At 41.1% G+C, this 17,766-nt stretch overlaps 1 protein-coding gene across 2 annotated transcripts in view; it reads left to right on the top strand.

Annotated features, from left to right (window-relative positions):
* The window catches only part of SLC6A5 (solute carrier family 6 member 5), an 84,548-nt gene that overhangs the window by 57,809 nt on the left and 8,973 nt on the right, over window positions 1-17,766 (top strand). For both annotated transcript variants that reach the window (XM_048484104.1, XM_048484103.1), the window contains 2 exons: window positions 12,874-12,974; window positions 17,528-17,695. In XM_048484104.1, coding sequence (XP_048340061.1) covers window positions 12,874-12,974; window positions 17,528-17,695 — 269 coding nt within the window. The remainder of the gene's footprint in view (window positions 1-12,873; window positions 12,975-17,527; window positions 17,696-17,766) is intronic.

The raw sequence follows: 17,766 nt of genomic DNA, 5'->3' as shown, positions 1-17,766 counted from the left end.
TGCCTGTTCTTGACTTTCCTTCACATAATCGGCCAGTGCATGCTTCTCCTCTTCCACTGTTTGCTGTACTTGCAGTAAGCCTCTGCCACCAGATCTCTGGGGAAGGTATAATCTATCAGTATCACTGCATGGGTATAAAGCATGGTGCATTGTCATAAGCTTCCGAGTTTTTCTATCCAATGCATCCAACTCAGCCTGTGTCCAGTTGATGATTTGGTAGAAATGCCTTTGGTCTGAACGAAATTGCTGATTTTGTCTGCACTGGATGTTTCTTGCTTCATATCTTTCAATTTTTCTTGCTGTGGCTGTTATTTGTTGTTTGGTGATCTCCAATGCTTCTTCAATTGTTCTAGTGTCTAGCCAGTACCTTCTAATTAATTTTTTCATGATCTTGCCATTCTTTAACCTTTTTGTTCTTTTTCCTTATATTTTCTCAGTAGTTACTGGCATCTGATCTTAGTTTTTTAATCTTCTGTTCCAGTCTAATTTTCCATTTTGGTTTTGATGGTTGATTTATCTTGGGTTTAGGTATTTCAAAGCCCATTTCTCTTGTGACCACTACTGCCATATTGTACATGAGCTGATTAGTTTCTTTGATGGATGTTGTTTCAATTGTCATCAGTGCCATGTTTACATCCCTCGTTATGGTTGCCAGGTCTTTTTTGGGCATCATTTTCAATGCTGGCAGCCGTTGTCTTTCCTCATTTGATTGTCTATAATAGATTATCCTTTCCCTTAGTTCTTTCTGTCTTTCTGTCAGTCTATCATTTTTTTCTGTCATGGGGACTTTCTCTGGAGGTTGTACTATTATTTTCTCCCCTGTGCTGGCGTTTTCATCTTGCAATTCTATTATTATCTCTCTTGTTGTTTCTGAATTATGTACTGTTTTTTTGTCTGATGTTACAGTTGCTTTCTTTTCATAGTTTTCTGGACTTCTTCTAGTTCTATCTCTGTAAAGACTTTATTCCATGTGATGAATCGCCTTTGATCTGCCAGTTTTTGCTCAGTGATTTTCGAATCTGGGTAGCGTTGTTTCCACAGTTCGTACATCCACTTCAAGTATCCTCTTTTTGCTGGTTCTGAGTTGTAATAACAAGCCATGATGGCACGATTTTCTTGCGCACTATACTTCTTTCTTTTGGATGGTTGGTCTACTTGTAGTCCACTTGTAGGCCCTTGTTAACCCACTCGACAACCGATGCGGTATGGAATAATTTTTCATTTATATCACCATATTGTATGGGTTGCTGGACACTCTTAGTCTGGTTTCTCAGTTGAGACCTGTTTGGCATGGGAGCCCCTTCTGGTAGAATACACTACCTCCAGCATAGCTCTCAACGTCATCAAAGCACACAAGCCCCTTCCCGATGACAAGAGGGTGCGAGGGGATTATTATTATTATTATTATTATTATTATTATTATTATTATTATTATTATTATTATTATTATTATTGATGATGATGATGATGATGATGATGATGATGATAAATTCAATTTGATAGATTGCTCTATCCCTGAAGGGCTCAGAGCGGCATACAAGTCAGACAGAAAACAATAAATAAGAATATGAATGTATGAATGCTGAATGTTGTGGTTGCCTCCTATAATGTGTTTAACACTTCTCCAAGCTTTACGTCGTCATAAGTCTCTTCAAGAAAGTGAAATGGGTTTAACTGCTTTCAGGAGAACAAGCTGCTAATGTGGATTTGGCTGATACTGCATTTAATTTATACTAAGACTCAAGATAAAATATTCTTTAATAATTACTTTCTTTGAAGCTGAGAACTAATATAAACCTTACCCAGCAAAAAAAAGCATAACATGATAAACATCTTAGAAACTAGCCAGCATAATTGTTGTAGTATTGGGGTCATATGTTTCTGATAGCTGGCCCCAACCAGCATGAAATGCAGCTTCCAAATACTCTTCAAGGGTAGCTCCAAGTAGAGTGCATTGCAATAATCCAGTCTAGATGTAACTAAGACATGGATCACCATAGCTAAGTTTAACTTGCACAATAAATTAGGACAAATGCCTTCTGTGCCACAGTAGCTACCTGATTATGTAAGGTAGCTGCTGTGTTAGGTAGCACTCCCAAACTACAAACATGGCTTTCAAAGGCAGTATAACACCAGCAGAAGAGGTCTGAAGTCCCCGGTCTGCTTTTCCACTAAATCAAAGAACCTCTGTTTTGTCAATATTAAGTTTCACCTTGTTCACCCTTATGCAGCCCATTACAGACTCCTTGGAATTAAGTGGGAAAGAAAGGTAGAGTTGGGTATCATCTGTATAGTTGTGAAATCACAGTCCCTACCTCTTGTTGATCTCTTCCAGTTGCTTCATATAGGAATTAAATATCAAGGAGGGAAAGATGGAGCCCTGAGGTCATGGGGCAGAGCAGGAATTCCCCAGCACTATCTTTTGAGACTGACCCCTTCCCTCTCAGAGAGTAGTTGAACCTGCATAATATGATGTCCCTTAGTTCCAGTGCTGAGAGGGGGCTCAGCAGAATACTATAGTTGACAGTATCAAAGACTGCTGAGAGATCAGAATTAAACATTCTTCTGTGTAGTTCTCCATACAGGTAATCAGCCAAGGAGGCCAAAGCAGATTCTATTTCAAACCCTGGCCTAAAACATATTGTGTGTATGTAAAAGTATTTTTTAAAGTTTTTAAAATAATTTTTCTAATGTGGGCACATCAAATTAGACTGTAAACCTCTGTGCTACATCTGTCCTGGCCACTGAGTGGCAGGAGCACAACAATATGCCAAATATTCAGAGGCGTTCCTCCCATTGGGCAAAGTGGGCAGTTGCCCTGGGCGCAGCCCTGTGGGGGGCACAAGTTTGTTTGTGGGATTTTTTGTATTGTGGGATTTTTTTGTTTTTCCATTTTTGGCCTGCAGAGGGCGCAGTTTTTAGGCTAGCAGCACCAAAATTTCAGGGATGTTTTGGGAGACTCTCCTGATGCTATCACCCAGGTTTGGTGAGGTTTGGTTCAGGGAGTCCAAAGTTGTGGACTCCCAAAGGGGGTGCCCCATCCCCCATTGTTTCCAATGGTAGCTAATAAATGAGGCTACACCTTTGAGGGTTGATAACTTTGGACCCCCTGAACCAAACTTCACCAAACCTGGGAGGTATCATCTGGATAATCTTTTACTGATACCACCCTGGTTTTGTGAAGTTTGGTCCAGGGGGTCCAAAGCTATGGGCTCCCAAAGAGGGTGCCCCATCATCCATTGTTTCCAGTGGGAGCTAACAGAAGATGGGGGCTACACCTTTGAGTGGGTCCATAACTTTGGACCCCCCTGAACCAAACTTCACCACAACCTGGGTGGTAAATTTCATTAGGAGAAGTCTCCTAAAGATACCCCTGAAAGTTTGGGTGCTGCTAGCTTAACAATTGCACCCCTGCCAGCAGGCACCTCCCAAATTTCCAGATTTTTCCTTTTAAATCCCCCCCCCACCTCTTGATACATGGTTTTTTAAAGGGAGAACCTGAGGTCCCCCAGTTTAAACATTGACAGTGATTCTGTTTCCAGGGTGGGGAGAATCAACCCCAAAATAGCATCACTACTCTAATGTTGTTTAAACTGGGAAGTCCAGATTCTCCCTTTAAGGTAGACTATTGGGAGAATCTGGGCTCCCTAGTTCCCAAACATCCATTGAAAATGATGCTGTTTTGGGGGGTGGATTCCAAGCATCACTCTGTTTAAACTAGGGAGCCCAGATGCTGAGGCAGTAATAGAACATCTTGAAAGCATTTTGAAAAATGTTTTCAAAAAATGTCATTTCCTGCTGTGTGGCATGGCTTATTGCTGTGCTCCAGATTTGTGAGTTGGGGCATGTTCTATAAATGTGATGGTGACTTTGAAACAACGTGGGGTAAAAAATCATTGCTAGGCCACAGTGGGGGAGGGTGGCTGCTTACATGGGGGGTGCCAAACTCCCAGTTTGCTCTAGATAATGCCCACTGGACAGTGAGGCTACAAGGGGGGGTGCGCATTGCATTGAACATGCGCCTGGGGGGGGCATCAAACTCAGGTTTTGCCCAGGGCTCCAATTTGCCTAGTTACGCCACTGCAAATATTGCAAAGGGTTTAAGAAACATACAGTAAAATTAGTGGAGATAAGCACACCACACAAGGAAGTTCTTGTTTATGAGGTTATTAAAACCATAAATTCAAATGTGTTAATTTGAGGCTATTTTATAAATCACAAGACTGAACTCATTTCAGTTTTTATCCCCATGCCTTTACAATATATTGTTGTTATATTTGCTGAGTAATCCTAAGGGCTAACATATGTATATTTAAAGGGAAGCTGGCATAACTGTGGCTTTGTTGACTGTGAACCATGAAAACAGTTCTAAAAGTTATAATTACAGTACTAAGAATTGGAAATTTGGTGTTGTAAATACATTATTTTGAATATAATTTTGCTCTTTTTATTTCTCCTTTTTTCATCAGCTGATGCCTCAAATATCCTATTTTTGTAAATAAAGGTATACCTGTCTTGTTTTTTTATAATTCAGCTATGTTTTACCATCAGAAGGGGACACATGAGGATAAGTACTCTCCCTTAGCTTCCATTCTGTGATTTTTATAACTGCTTGTGACATTTTCTTTTTATTAATACAGAGAACAGGTCTATATTTGAAACAGAAACTGTCCTATTGATGGGTTAACAGTGACCAAAACCCTCCATGGATTTCTCTAGTCTTAGCTGGTCCCCACTGGGTAACAATTTGGGTGGCTGATAGCCACAGTAACAAGAGTTTCTGGGAGTTCAATATTTGTAAGTAAAAATCTGCATTCCCTCCCCACAAAAAAAAGGAAAAGAAACTAGTTTAAAACAAAAATGCCCCAGAAAACATAATGGTTGTAAATAAATACCACAGACAATGTTTACCTATAAATTATATTAATACAATACAATTTCAAGATCTATGTTTTATGGCAGATGGTCAGTTAAAGAAACATTAATTTTGTGAGAGAAGCATTACCTTTCTTTGTGTTATTTCTTTTGGCATCTTTGGTGAAACAGGTCATATAGGTTTTTTAAATCACAGTTCTTCCCAGCCCCACCTACCTCACTGGGTGTTTGTTGTGAGGGAGGAAGGGAAAGGAGTTTGTAAGCCCCTTTGAGTCTCCTTACAGGAGAGAAAGGGGGGGATATAAATCCAACTCTTCTTCTTCTACTGTGTCAGTGGAGGCCAGATAAAGTTGGGGAGGGGGTGGAATCCAATTTTATGGCTCGGACTTCCTCCCTCCAGCCCTGCTCTCTCACTGGTTTGCCCAGGGATAGGCCCATGAAACTGCTGAGAGAGGAGGAAATCCCATCTCCCCCTCCCACTGCTCACCTTACAGTGAGTGGGCCTGGTGCTGCTTCCTGACTCCACTGCCATACTCCCAGATTCCTCAATCCCTACCAAAGGTCTCGTGGATCCTGGCCTCCGCCTTTCCCTACTGAAGAACAATATCGCTGGGACTGCTACAGTTCTCAGCCTCCCCCCCCCCACTGCCAATACCGCCAGGGTGACATTGCTGGGCCTGGAGGATCTGTGCCCATGGCAGTTCAAAGGGTAAGTGCATTGTCTACGCATGCGTTCAGCAGAGGCCAATTTGCTGGTGGTCCCCGGCCCCTCAATGATGCGGCTGGCCTCCACACGGGCCAGGACTTTCACAGCGCTGGCCCCGGCCTGGTGGAACACCCTCCCACCAACTGTCCGGGCCCTGCGGGACCTTGGTGAGTTCCGCAGGGCCTGTAAGACTGTGTTTATTTCCAACCGGGCCTTTGGAGTGTCCAGCCGCTGATATGGTGCCGCCCCCCCACTGCTCCTGCTTTGGCACTGGTACAACAGAGCTCCTCATATTGAGGGGCCTGCCGTCCCCCCCTTCTTGGGGTGAGTTTTTAAATTGAGCCTGGACGCCTCTTGTTTAATTTGCTAATTGTTAGCCGCTGTTTTTATGTATTTTAAGATGTTTTATTGACGGAGCCTATGTTTGTATTTTACTGGATTTGCTCCTTTTTATTGTTTATATATTATGTTGTTCACCGCCCGGAGCCCTTTGGGGATCGGGCGGTATAGAAATTGAATAAATAATAATAATAATAATAATAATGTGTGGACAACACTGATTTGGGGAGGATTTTAACTCCCCTGTTTTGCTTTGTTTTTAATTTTCAGATTTTTCTGCAGGCCTAAAGGGTTTCCCAAGTCTGCAGAAAAATCTCTTGGGGGCAAGTGTGCCCCTATCTGCAGATATAAGTATTTGCAGGCATGGGCACTTTTGGGATTAAGAGATATATATAGATAAACATGTACAGGTATAATACATAAGAATATCATTTGCTCAGGAATGCTGCTTCCAGGTTACAGAAAGGAAGCCATATGTCTGCACAAATATGTGCAGACATGAACTATGTGGCCCTTGAAACAAATAGTTATAGGTCAGTGATGGTGAACCTTTTAGAGACCAAGTGCCCGGGGTGGAGCAAGGGGAAACTGCACCCGAGGCACGTGTGCACCCTGCACCCCTGCCATGCCCCTGTCCATCCCCGCCCTGCCCTGGAATGCCCCTGGAACACCACGATACACTGCCGCCATGCCCCTGGAATGCCCTTGCCACGCCCTCGTAGGGGCGCATGCCCAGTGCATCGTGCACCCCTCGCCCTCTTGGTGCTATGCCGCTGTCGAGTGCCCAAACTGGGGTGACAGCACGCATGCCCACAAAGAGGGTTCTGAGTGCCACCTCTGGCATGCGTGCCATAGGTTCACCACCACTGTTTTTGGTTAAATGTGGTGCCTGTTGTTCTGTTTCCCTTTCCTTCTCCATTTATCGAAGGATATCCCAATCTTAAGTAGGGATGCCAGCTGGCTTGGGCGGGGGTTGTGGTGGTGGGTGCCCTATCTTTTTAATAAATACTTAATATGTTGAAATGTGCAGTAGAAATTTTTCATAGTGTCAACAACATCCCTGTTAAAGAGACAAAAAAGTTTTCTCCAGGCCAGTTTGCAACTGAGACACTTATGATGCTTCATTCTTTTCAAAAACTGAATAATCCTTCTGCAGAACATTTGATAGAGTAATAGTCTGCAACATTATGCTGTGCTTAAATCAAGTACTGAGTGGTCTTTTTAGAGCACATCTATACTTCAGAGTTTAAAAATCAGTTCAGCCTTCATGGTTGTCCACCACAGTTTATCCAAAAAATCCTGGATATTGTATTTTCCTACAAAGCTGCAGACCTGTCACATGACAATTTTCAGGACTTTTGGAGATAAAGGCATGATATCGCTTTAGGATGGTGCTTGCTAAAATTCTTTTGCGGAAAGTAATTGTTCTAAAAATAGGAATAACGCCCTGACTTATGATATTCTTGCAAATTACCAATTTGTTTATCTTCCTGTATCTCAGTGCAGAATTTGATTTTTCATTCGTCTACTTTTCTCTTGAAAATTTTACAAACATAATGAAATGATATAATCCAAAATAAAAAGTATCATTCATGCCTCTTGTGAAAATGATGCACAGCTTAAAATGTGCAGCTAAACTGGCATTTTTGGCTTGTTTCTCTTTTTTCACAGTCTAATTTCAGCTTAATGCATTACACAAAATTGTGTTACATGTGAGCAGCATCTTGCTCTATGTACTTTACTTTTCTATAGTGACAGCTTGTATGATGGAATAAATCTGTCTTTGGCTCTAGTTATCTGTTCTCCTCGCTGAGATTTTTAAATCAGAGTGGGGAAGAAAGCCTTCTGCACTCAGGTCATCCATTCCAAAGATCATTTCATTAGTGCTGCATCACCGTCATCTCAGGGACAGGCGTGCCTTCTGTGTGCAATGTACGCTATTGTCCTTCCCTAAGATAAGGAATGAATGAGTGGTAAGCATGATTAGGATTTTGTACTGCATGTAATAATAATCCTGCCCAATCCTCATTAGCTTTGTTTGAAAACGAAGCACTTCTGAGCCTGAGAATGTTAGACACGGCTGTGTTGCAGTTGTAAAGAAAATTGCTTTCATCCATTTTTTTCCCGTGCCAGCACAATCAAAACCCGCTTTATTTTCATGCTTCCTTAAGGGCACAATGAATTTTCAGGTAGCTTCGTTCTGGACAAATGGCCAGAGGAGAAGAAATGTAAAATTGTGCTGTTGATAATTTATACTTATGTTTTATATTTTTCTTTAGTGTGAAATATGGCAGGCTGAATGTCAAGTGTGTTCAGGGCAGTTAGGCGCAGACAAATGGATCCTGTCCCCCAAAAGCTAGATGCTAATCCTGTAGCAAATGTTCCCTTTTCCTTATGCATATAATTCTCTTACAATTAGCAACTGTTTTCAGTTCTCCCTGAAAACCAGCCACACGATTCCTCATATGCATTCCCCCTTGCTTTCACTCTCCCTTTCTCCTCCCAGTATCACCTGTTTCCAAGGATGAAGGCAAACTGATTTTTTCACTGCCCCCTTGCTTTCCCGGTTCTATTTGTTACTTCATGTATTTGTTACTTCATGATGAGGAGAAGCATTTATCATGTCTAGTGCAAGGGCTCCCAGCCTTAGGGCTGGGCAGTGGCAATGTGCCCATGGGGCGGGGGAGGGCGATACACCAGGCAGAGCAGTGGTGGAGGCATGGCCGGACCATCAAGGATGTGTGGTGGGGGCATGGCATGGCATTCTGGAGGCATTGTGGGGCAGGACAGGGGCGGGCAGTGCTGCAGTAGGGGTGCAGGGCGCACGCACACCCTGGGCACAGTTTCCCCTCACTCCGCCTCTGGGGCTGGGGACCTGTGGGGGTCCACAAAGTTATTGCAAAAAGTCTGCGAATCCATATATGCACTAAGAATTATCATTTTGATCTTTTTGTCATCATGTATTTTCTCGATCAACAAATGCTAATAGTACAACTAAAGTCATGTGGGGGATTTGCAAAAATTGTTGATGTTAGAAAGGAGTTCTCATACTTGGATCGGGAACCACTGGTATAGTGGATGGGCAGAGGAGTGGTGTGGAAGATTTAAGATTCCAGTGTCCCTAAAATGTCTTTGTCATCTATATATATATAAAAAGCTAACAGTGTTTTTGTTCATGATAGTATAACTCAGTAACTGCTGGGCCAATTCCTCTGAAAATTCACAGCCACTATAGTCAGCCAGGTGAGAGTGTTTTTAGGTGTTCACATACCTGAAATTTCACACATGGCCCAGGTAAAATGCCTTTTTCCTGGCGCTCCATGGTGAAGGACATGCAGCTGCCTGTGTGTATCTGTCACCCTTAGAATGTTGGTGCTGCTTAGAATGTTCACTCAGATGGCCAGATATGAGCAGTGAAAACAGTACATAGGCAATAACTCAAGTGGAAGTGAAACACATACACATGAGGGGGAGGGAAGGGAGGGAGAGGGAGGGGTGGCATGCAAGGGAAGAGAGGGAGGGAGGGGAAAGGGATGGAGGGGGAAGCATGCAAGAGAAGAGAAGTGAGAGAGGGGAGAGAATGAGGGGTGGCATGCAAGGGAGGGGAGGCAGGGGGCCCAGCATCTTGATATGACCCACCCACCCTAGCAGAGAGAAAGGGAAGGGAAGGAGGGGGAGGGGTGGCATATAAGGGAAGAGAAGTGAGGGCGGGAAGAGAGTGAGGGGCGACATGCAAGGGATGGGAGGGAGGGGCCAGGCACCCTAGATTCCCTGAATACTGCGGTTACAGTTAAGAAAACCAGGCACGCATTACTCAGGAGTGAGCTCGGTACAGCAACCGTGACATACTTTGAATGGCTGCGTTGCGCCCCTCAGAGGGCTTCCTCAGAAGTGGCACCCATTGCCACCAACGAAACTTACTCCCAGGTACAGGATCATGACCAACCAGCCTAGATGTGTGGGAGGGGTGCCTTTCCATTCCCCCCCTAGGAATGCGGGCACACACATCAATGACATTGCACAGTATCAGACTGTGTGTTTGCATGAGCACATACTGCTGGCCTCTGCAATTGATTTGCTGCTACTGTTCCTTTCCCATTTCACCACCATAAGCCACAGCAACGCGTGGCCGGGCCCCGCTAGTAAATAATATTTGTCATATCCCTATCCTGGGGAGTTTAATCTCTTTTATGACAATCTTTACCACAATAGTTTTTATCAATGTCTACAGGAGTTCTCAAAAATAACCCTAAAGATTGCTTTTAGTCTCCCTCACATCAGTTCTGAATACAGAAGTGTACACCAGCCATTTTAAAATCGTGTGTGGGTATAATTTCCAAACATGGAAATTCAAGTACCATGTTTAGCACTACTTATGATAATGCTGTAAAGTGCCTCACTGTTAACAAGGCAGCTGCTTTTCATAGCAGCTTTATCACTATGAGCTATGAAAGTGTAGTTTTTTATTTTATTGAGGGACTGGGTTGGATGTAGGGATGTGACTTTAAATACAGTTAAATTGCTAATTCTGTACACCATTAATGGTAGTTGAAACTCTCCAGCAATATCTCAGTGATATTCTTTTTACATCAGTTTAATGCCAGTTTAAATCTTGTGGTTTCTGCAGCAGAATTCCAGGAACTATGGAAATGTTGAGGCTTCCATGTTAGACATTCTTAGCCCCTTCTAAGGTTAGAATCTATGATGTACGCATGTTTTTACAGATCCACCGTGTAAGCAAAAAAACCTCTCATAATAGATACTGTTGCATAATAATTATGCCAGATCTTTTTGTTATAGTTTAATCTCCTTGCTTAAAGTTTAAGACCTTTTCTGCGTCATTTTGCACATACGGGTTTAGCCTGGGGTGTGAATGACTAATATGATATGGATACTTATTATCGAAACCCTACAAAGCTAAACATTGAACACCGAACATGGCACATCTAAGACTCCTTCCACACATGCAGAATAATGCACTTTCAATCCACTTTCAATGCACTTTGCAGCTGTGTGCGGAATAGCAAAATCTACTTGCAAACAGTTGAGAAAGTGGATATTGTGGGTTTTCCGGGTTGTATGGCCGTGTCCCAGTAGTATTTTCTCCTGACGTTTCACCTGCATCTGTGACTGGAATCTTCAGAGGAGTTGTGAAAGTGGATTGAAAGTGCACTATCCTGCATGTGCGGTAGGGACCAAAGTCATTAGTGAAATGGCTAGTAATGAACACCATACTAAAGCTCAAAGATAATCACAGCAAGCTTGTATTTTTTTTCAGGTCTTTCTTTATTGGTTCCATGTTGATACTAAGGATTTATTAGGGCCAAGATAATAGGATAACTTCATGTCTGGAAATAGTTTTGGGATAGCTATTCTAGACTCAAGTCATTAGATGATGTTTCAGTTTTTTAAGTAGTAACTGACAGATTTGACTATTTGTTCTTGTGTGTGTGTGTGTGTGTGTGTGTGTGTGTGTGTGTGTGTTGCCATATTGCCGCTGATGGTTAATTCACATCATTGAAAACTGTATCCACTTGCTATAGTAGATGCAATTGGGTGGAAAAGATTCTGTGTATTTTGAATGGTAGGAGAATCATAGTTTGTTTTTTTTCACAGAGGGAGGCTAAAAATCTGAAATGTACATCACAGAGAAATGTCAGCCTTGATCCCTCACTTCTTGTCACTTTCACAGAAGTAGAGAAGTGACATGTTTTATTTTGCATTAAGGTGGGCTGGTTTTGTTCTTTGAGAGTGAATAATTAGTAGCCATGGCAGTGCTTCAGCATTCCAGGGGCTCTGCTAGAAAACATCTATTACTGAACAGAGGTGGTTTAGTGGTAGAAAGGTGAGAGGAATGACAATGAGAAATCAAGGAAAAGAAATCACTCAGTCTATTTCTAACTCAGTGCAAAGTGGTGTCGTTTTGCTATACACAAGCCTAAAAAATGTTGCTCCAATATAATATTTGTCCCATGATAAATCAGATTCAAGGCCCCTGCTGTATGCATAGAACTGGTTCAACAAACCAGATAATGTGACCGCTTTGTGAAAGTCTGGCAAACAAAAGAGTCAATGAACTGAAATAATGTATGAATTAATGTCAAAGAAAACACTTCTGTTCAAACAATCCCCTGATGATTTCACTCAATAATTTGTATGCTGTTTAATGGTTTAACATAAATTTGATTCCTTGATAACAGAGGAAAATAAATGTTGGTATGAATATTCTTTTCCTAAGCACCTTGCCAACTGGTTTCATGTGATGGAGCAAGGAAACAAACCCAGTTTATCAGATTAGAGTCCCTCACTCATCTAAAGGAGTTGGGGATCAAACCCAGTTCTCCAGATCAGAGTCCACCGCTCTTAACCACTACATCATATTAAGCAATTTACCAGTGGGAAACATATAAAACCACTTTCAAAAAGGTGCATTAGAAGCATTAGACTCATATCTTTAATATTAATACAAACACTAACAACCGAACTTTAACAGAGAGGTATTTAGCAATATGGTTCAGATTTCTAAAACTTTGTTTTCAGGAGAGCTATCCAGTGAATAATGCTGCCATGAATGCTTTCATCACAACAAAAACAGTGCCTGGCTGTAAGGATTCAGGATAAAAATGGGGAAAAAGTATATAGCACTGCATCTGTAATAATTATAGTAGCATTCTTTGGGTCCCAGGATGTTAAGAAAACAGCTTTCTGAAATATGCCTAATAAGCATGTAAAATACCATTTTTGGAAAGTAAATAATTTATTAGGATGGCTTTCAGTGTAATACTCCACATTGTACCACATGGATAGAATATCTTTTAAGGCATTAGACTGACAAGTCAGGAGTGTCTGTTCCCATAATAAGACACAAGGGAGATCACTATTGCGATTTTGTAAGCTGCAGCCTGGTCTCTTTTGCATTTTTAAAACGTAATTTACATGTATTTATTTTACAGGCTTGCAAAGATTTTGTGAAGATATTGAGATGATGATTGGATTCCAGCCAAGCAAATTCTGGAGGGTCTGTTGGGCATTTGTGACCCCAACTATTTTAACAGTAAGAAATGAGAGAGTGGGGAGAGGAAAAGGGTGGGAGTCCCAGAGCATCTGCCTTTTCTCAATGTTCCTCCTGCTAAAGATGCTTTAGCAGCCACAATAGCTATTCAGTAACTCTGCCATTCCTTAAAATAAACAATAGCCGTGCTGTAACCTAAATGTTTAAAATATAATTGACATAAATAAGCCCACTTTTTAGATGCTGGACCTGTCCCAGCATAATCTTTGTTCTCTGGGTGGCTGTGTCTGCTTTACACTCGGATCCTTGGATTCTGAGTTTTCATGTGTTATGTATGTGAACAACCTATACCACCCTTGTCTAGCAGCTATTTGAAAATGGGCCAGTGAAGGGTGCTAAGAAGTTCTCCAAGCTCACTGAAATGTACAATTCCTGATTATTTTCAATCAGGCTGGTGTGAGAGAGGGTTCAGAAGGCTGTACTTGAGATTCTTACCTCTCGATGAATGAGATTATGCTGTGTGCCAATATGCATTGCACAAGGTGAAACATATATAGAAGTATATATAAAACTTCTTTGCCTCTTTTTTTACATGCAGGGGTCTTTAGAGATGCTTTCAGGCCTCTTTTCCTGGTACCCCAGAAGGGTGGGAGCTGGGTTTCCTTTTTCATATTTGTTTGTTTGTTTGTTTTCATTCAGATGCTTGGCAAGATTCTAAACAGGATGAGACCTTTGTTGCAGTAGTACCAAGATCCTACAATTCCCTTCCCCAAGAGCCTTTCCAATATTGGCTAAGCCCATTCGGTTTAGTAAGGCTTCTGGAGTGACTTCATTCTGATTTTTATGGTGTACAGCTCAATTGACTTCCTGGCTTATCTGGGTTTTTTGGGGGGGATACATGTGATTTTTAGTGACTTGTTTTTTTCAATTCTACCCATTTTAAAGCGTTTTATTAATGCATTTCCTGTGAATTATAACATTTTTGCAATTGCAAGCCCTTTTAAGGGCTCTGGAATCAAAAATTGGGATAGAGGTATTTTAATCAATGATGGCTTGGAGAAATGCTGCCATCTTTCTCAGAAATTTTACCATATTGAGAATGGGTGGAGCAATCCAATGCCAAGGGCTTATTTCTTGTAGAATTATTTTTCTCTTTATCAAGTTTGCTGAAGGTGAGCCCTTGCCAAAAACTATTCTTGCCTGGCACAACTTATGTATTTTAATACAAGGCATAAAATACTTTCTACCAAAACAGTCTAACAGTCCATGACAATTTAGGCGCAGATGCTTCCTGTGGCCACTAGGTGTCAGCATATGTCTTGATATTTTCTTTTCTTTTCTTTTTGTTTTTCGATGTCCTTCAGAGAATTTGTGGTATTTTGAGCAGGAGAGGGAGGGAAAGTATACGTAATTTTCTAGAGTAATCAAGATAGTTGTATAAACTTCTGGCTAGTATTGTATCCATATTACCATTTTTGAAAAATATGGAACACAGTTATTAATTATATTAATTTACAATCTTCCTGAGTTTTCTCTTATTTCACTGCAATTGTTACTTAGCTTTGTTAAGGGGAAAAATCTGTTACACATGTTTATTTTAAAACATGAGCAATGTTCAAATTCTAAAGGCAGAATAGAACAGCCATATGTTCACAATGCCTAGGATATTAATTCCTAAGTAAGGCATCCCCATACCTTCTTCTGAGCATGACCCTATGCCATTATATTTTCTTAGCATCTGCTATTGGCTGTGAGATAAAAGGATCTTTCATCCTCTCCCTCCTAACTTTTCAGCTGTCTGAAAATAATCCAGATTTAACCCTTTATAATTAAGAGTATCTTTGCCTTTCCAGACTGAAGGTGACAATCTTTGTTCTAAGATTCTACATGTAATAACATTTTATTGATCTAAGTATTGCTACTGAGGTGAGAATTAGGGTCCCAATTTTTTTAAAAAAGCCTGGGGAGCAGTCACACTCATAAAGGTGTACATAAGTATTTCAGAGCAAATACGATCATTCCTGCAGCCTTTATAAAGATGCATCTTTTTAATATTTCTGCAAGCAGCCTTTGAACTCTGTAGGAACCATGGTTCTTCTTTCTCCCCCACTGACCAAAAGAGAACACTTCTGCTGAAAGCTCTGATTGTGGGAAAGACATCAGGGTGGAGTGAAAATAAAACATTTTGTTTAACGCAAGACTTGTTAAATAATGAAAGTCTGAACAATTCTTCCTACAAAATTTTAATAGCTTCTGTGGAAACAGATAACAAAGTGAAATTATAGAAATTAAAGTATATTTTCTATTAAATGTTTTATTCCAGCCTTCCCACAAATTGCTCATGGAAGCATACATAGACTCCATTTGATCATGACAGAGTTGTGAGGTAGGCTAAGTGAGATAGTGACTGGCACCAGTCACTCACTGAGCTTTATGAATGAACAGGGATTTAAACCCAGATATTCCTAGTCTCAACTCACAACGCTGGTCTTTTCCTCACAAATCCCTAAAATGTTTCTAAAACATTTTCATCCCCCTCCCCTCTCTTTACAATGATGTATGTCTGCATTCACCCCTTGAAACAATTCCTGGCTGCCATTACATGACCTCCCCCCCCCCCTTTTCAGTTCTGTGTTGAATCAATGCTTCAATGCTTCACAGCCTCGTGTTGCATTCTATACTACTGGTATACTCAATGCTTCAAAGATTGCCCCCCCACCCACACAATAAAAGAGCAAACAGAAAATATGTTGCAAATAAACAGGCAAAGGGGAACTGTGAGCTCAGAAAATGGTGCCAGAGAAAAAGTTCAGGGAAGCAGAAAAGCATGTGAAACACAGTAAATAGATCAGACAGCAACTGAAGATGTTTTGAAAACATTTCAACCAAAGAATCCTTTTAAAAGGGGATTCATTTAAAACATTTTGAGGCTGGAAATAAAATGTTTGGGGGTACATACTATGTGGAACTTTATGAAGGAAGTGTTTTATTTCCTGCCTCAAAACATTTTATAAGGTTTGAGTGGAAAGGGCCCCTAACAGATTGAGTCTTGTTAAACAATGTATTAACTTATTAGCTTGGGCCCTCGATAGAATTGACAGCTCACAGAAAAAATCTGTCTATGTCTTTAAAAGTTCTAGGGCAGCTATAGAATCTGACTGGACTTCCTCCCAGCCCAGGCCACCAATGTGTATCTTCCCCCTTCTTTATGCCCCACTGCAGAGCTGTAGATCAACCACCACTGCATCCATGCAGTTTCTGTGTTGCTGCCTGCCTGCCATCTGCCTGCCACATACAATCTTCAGTAGCAACCAAGAAGTGGCCCATAGCAACTATTTTGAATTTCTCAGCCCGAAGTCACAGAAACAAGCTTCACCTGCTGGGGCAAGCCCCCCCTCCCCCCAATCCTAACAAGCTTTTTAAACAGGGTAAAAAAGAAAGAGAATAATTAAAAATAAATGGGCTAGAGAAAAAATGGCATTCTTTCTCTTGCGGTGTTGTGGGGTTTCCGGCTCCATGGCTGTGTTCCAGTAGCATTTTCTCCTGATGTTTAGCCTCTGAAGATGCCAGTCACAGATGCAGGCGAAACGTTAGGAGAAAATGCTACTGGAACATGACCATACAACCCAAAACGCCCACAACACCGCAGTGGTTCCAGCCGTGAAAGCCTTCAACAATACATTCTTTCTCTTGTCCATAAATAGAAAAGGGAAATGTCCATAAATGGAAAAGGAAAATGCCCCCATATCATCTGGACTCCCCCACCCGTTTGGTGACCCGAAATGAAGTGCAGCAGTTGTGTCTATTTCTCCTTCATCCTTTTTCTTTTAAATCAGCAATTTTAGGGAGGAGAGGCAGAGATTTCTCAGTCACTTCCCATCCAGCATTGCCCCATTTGAAGCCACCTTCTCAAACACCTGGGAAGGATATTACAGCACAATGTACAGGATTCTGGATAAAAAAAATTGTATCCATTGATTGCTGAAAACAATGCGTTGCATTCAGCAGAAATGCACAGGACATCTTCATCTTTCTTGCTTATGGCGGTTTCTGTTAAAACAGATATTTGATGTATTTGAATAGTTAAGATTACAGTTTAAATTGATCCACATTTCCTGCAAAATAGCCAGTTATTTTATATGGGCATTTTTGGCAACACTGCTATAAATCTGCAGCATGCAATTATTGAATGTGTATAAGGAGTTCATGGTCATTACTGAATTAGGCTCAAACATAAGCAGAGACACTGTTCTTTATGCAATAAGTGGAATAAACTGAAGTTAATTGCTTGATGCTACACTGCCAACAGACTATGTAACAGAACTTTTTATTATCAGAATAAGATCCTGGTATCATTTGCTCATGTAAATCTAACTTGGTTTCATTGTTTTCTGTGGAATTATGCTAGAGTTTCAGTGGGGCTACAGAGTTTGAAATCTGATAACCGACACACATTAATTGTGTATTTGTATGGTTCTATATTTTTATCAATATGCATTTATACACACCACACACAATTATATGAATCATATAATACATGTATGGTAATGTACACACAGCTAATATGTGTATGTTTATATGTGTTCTTTTACCAGTTCATCCTTTGCTTCAGCTTCTATCAGTGGGAACCAATGACTTATGGCAGCTATCACTACCCGGGCTGGTCTATGGTACTTGGATGGCTGATGTTGGCTTGTTCTGTTATCTGGATTCCAATTATGTTTGTGATAAAAATGCACATAGCTCCTGGCAAATTTATTGAGGTAAATCTTATCCTCCCTCTGTTTTCAATGTATAAGATAGAGTTCTTTTAAATGGGTTCGGCTTCAAGGTT

The sequence above is a fragment of the Sphaerodactylus townsendi genome, linkage group LG02 (genome assembly GCF_021028975.2).
Source record: "Sphaerodactylus townsendi isolate TG3544 linkage group LG02, MPM_Stown_v2.3, whole genome shotgun sequence".
NCBI classification, from domain to species: domain Eukaryota; kingdom Metazoa; phylum Chordata; class Lepidosauria; order Squamata; family Sphaerodactylidae; genus Sphaerodactylus; species Sphaerodactylus townsendi.
The sequence above is the reverse complement of the archived record's forward strand: the minus strand, read 5'-3'. Positions and strand labels throughout refer to the sequence as shown.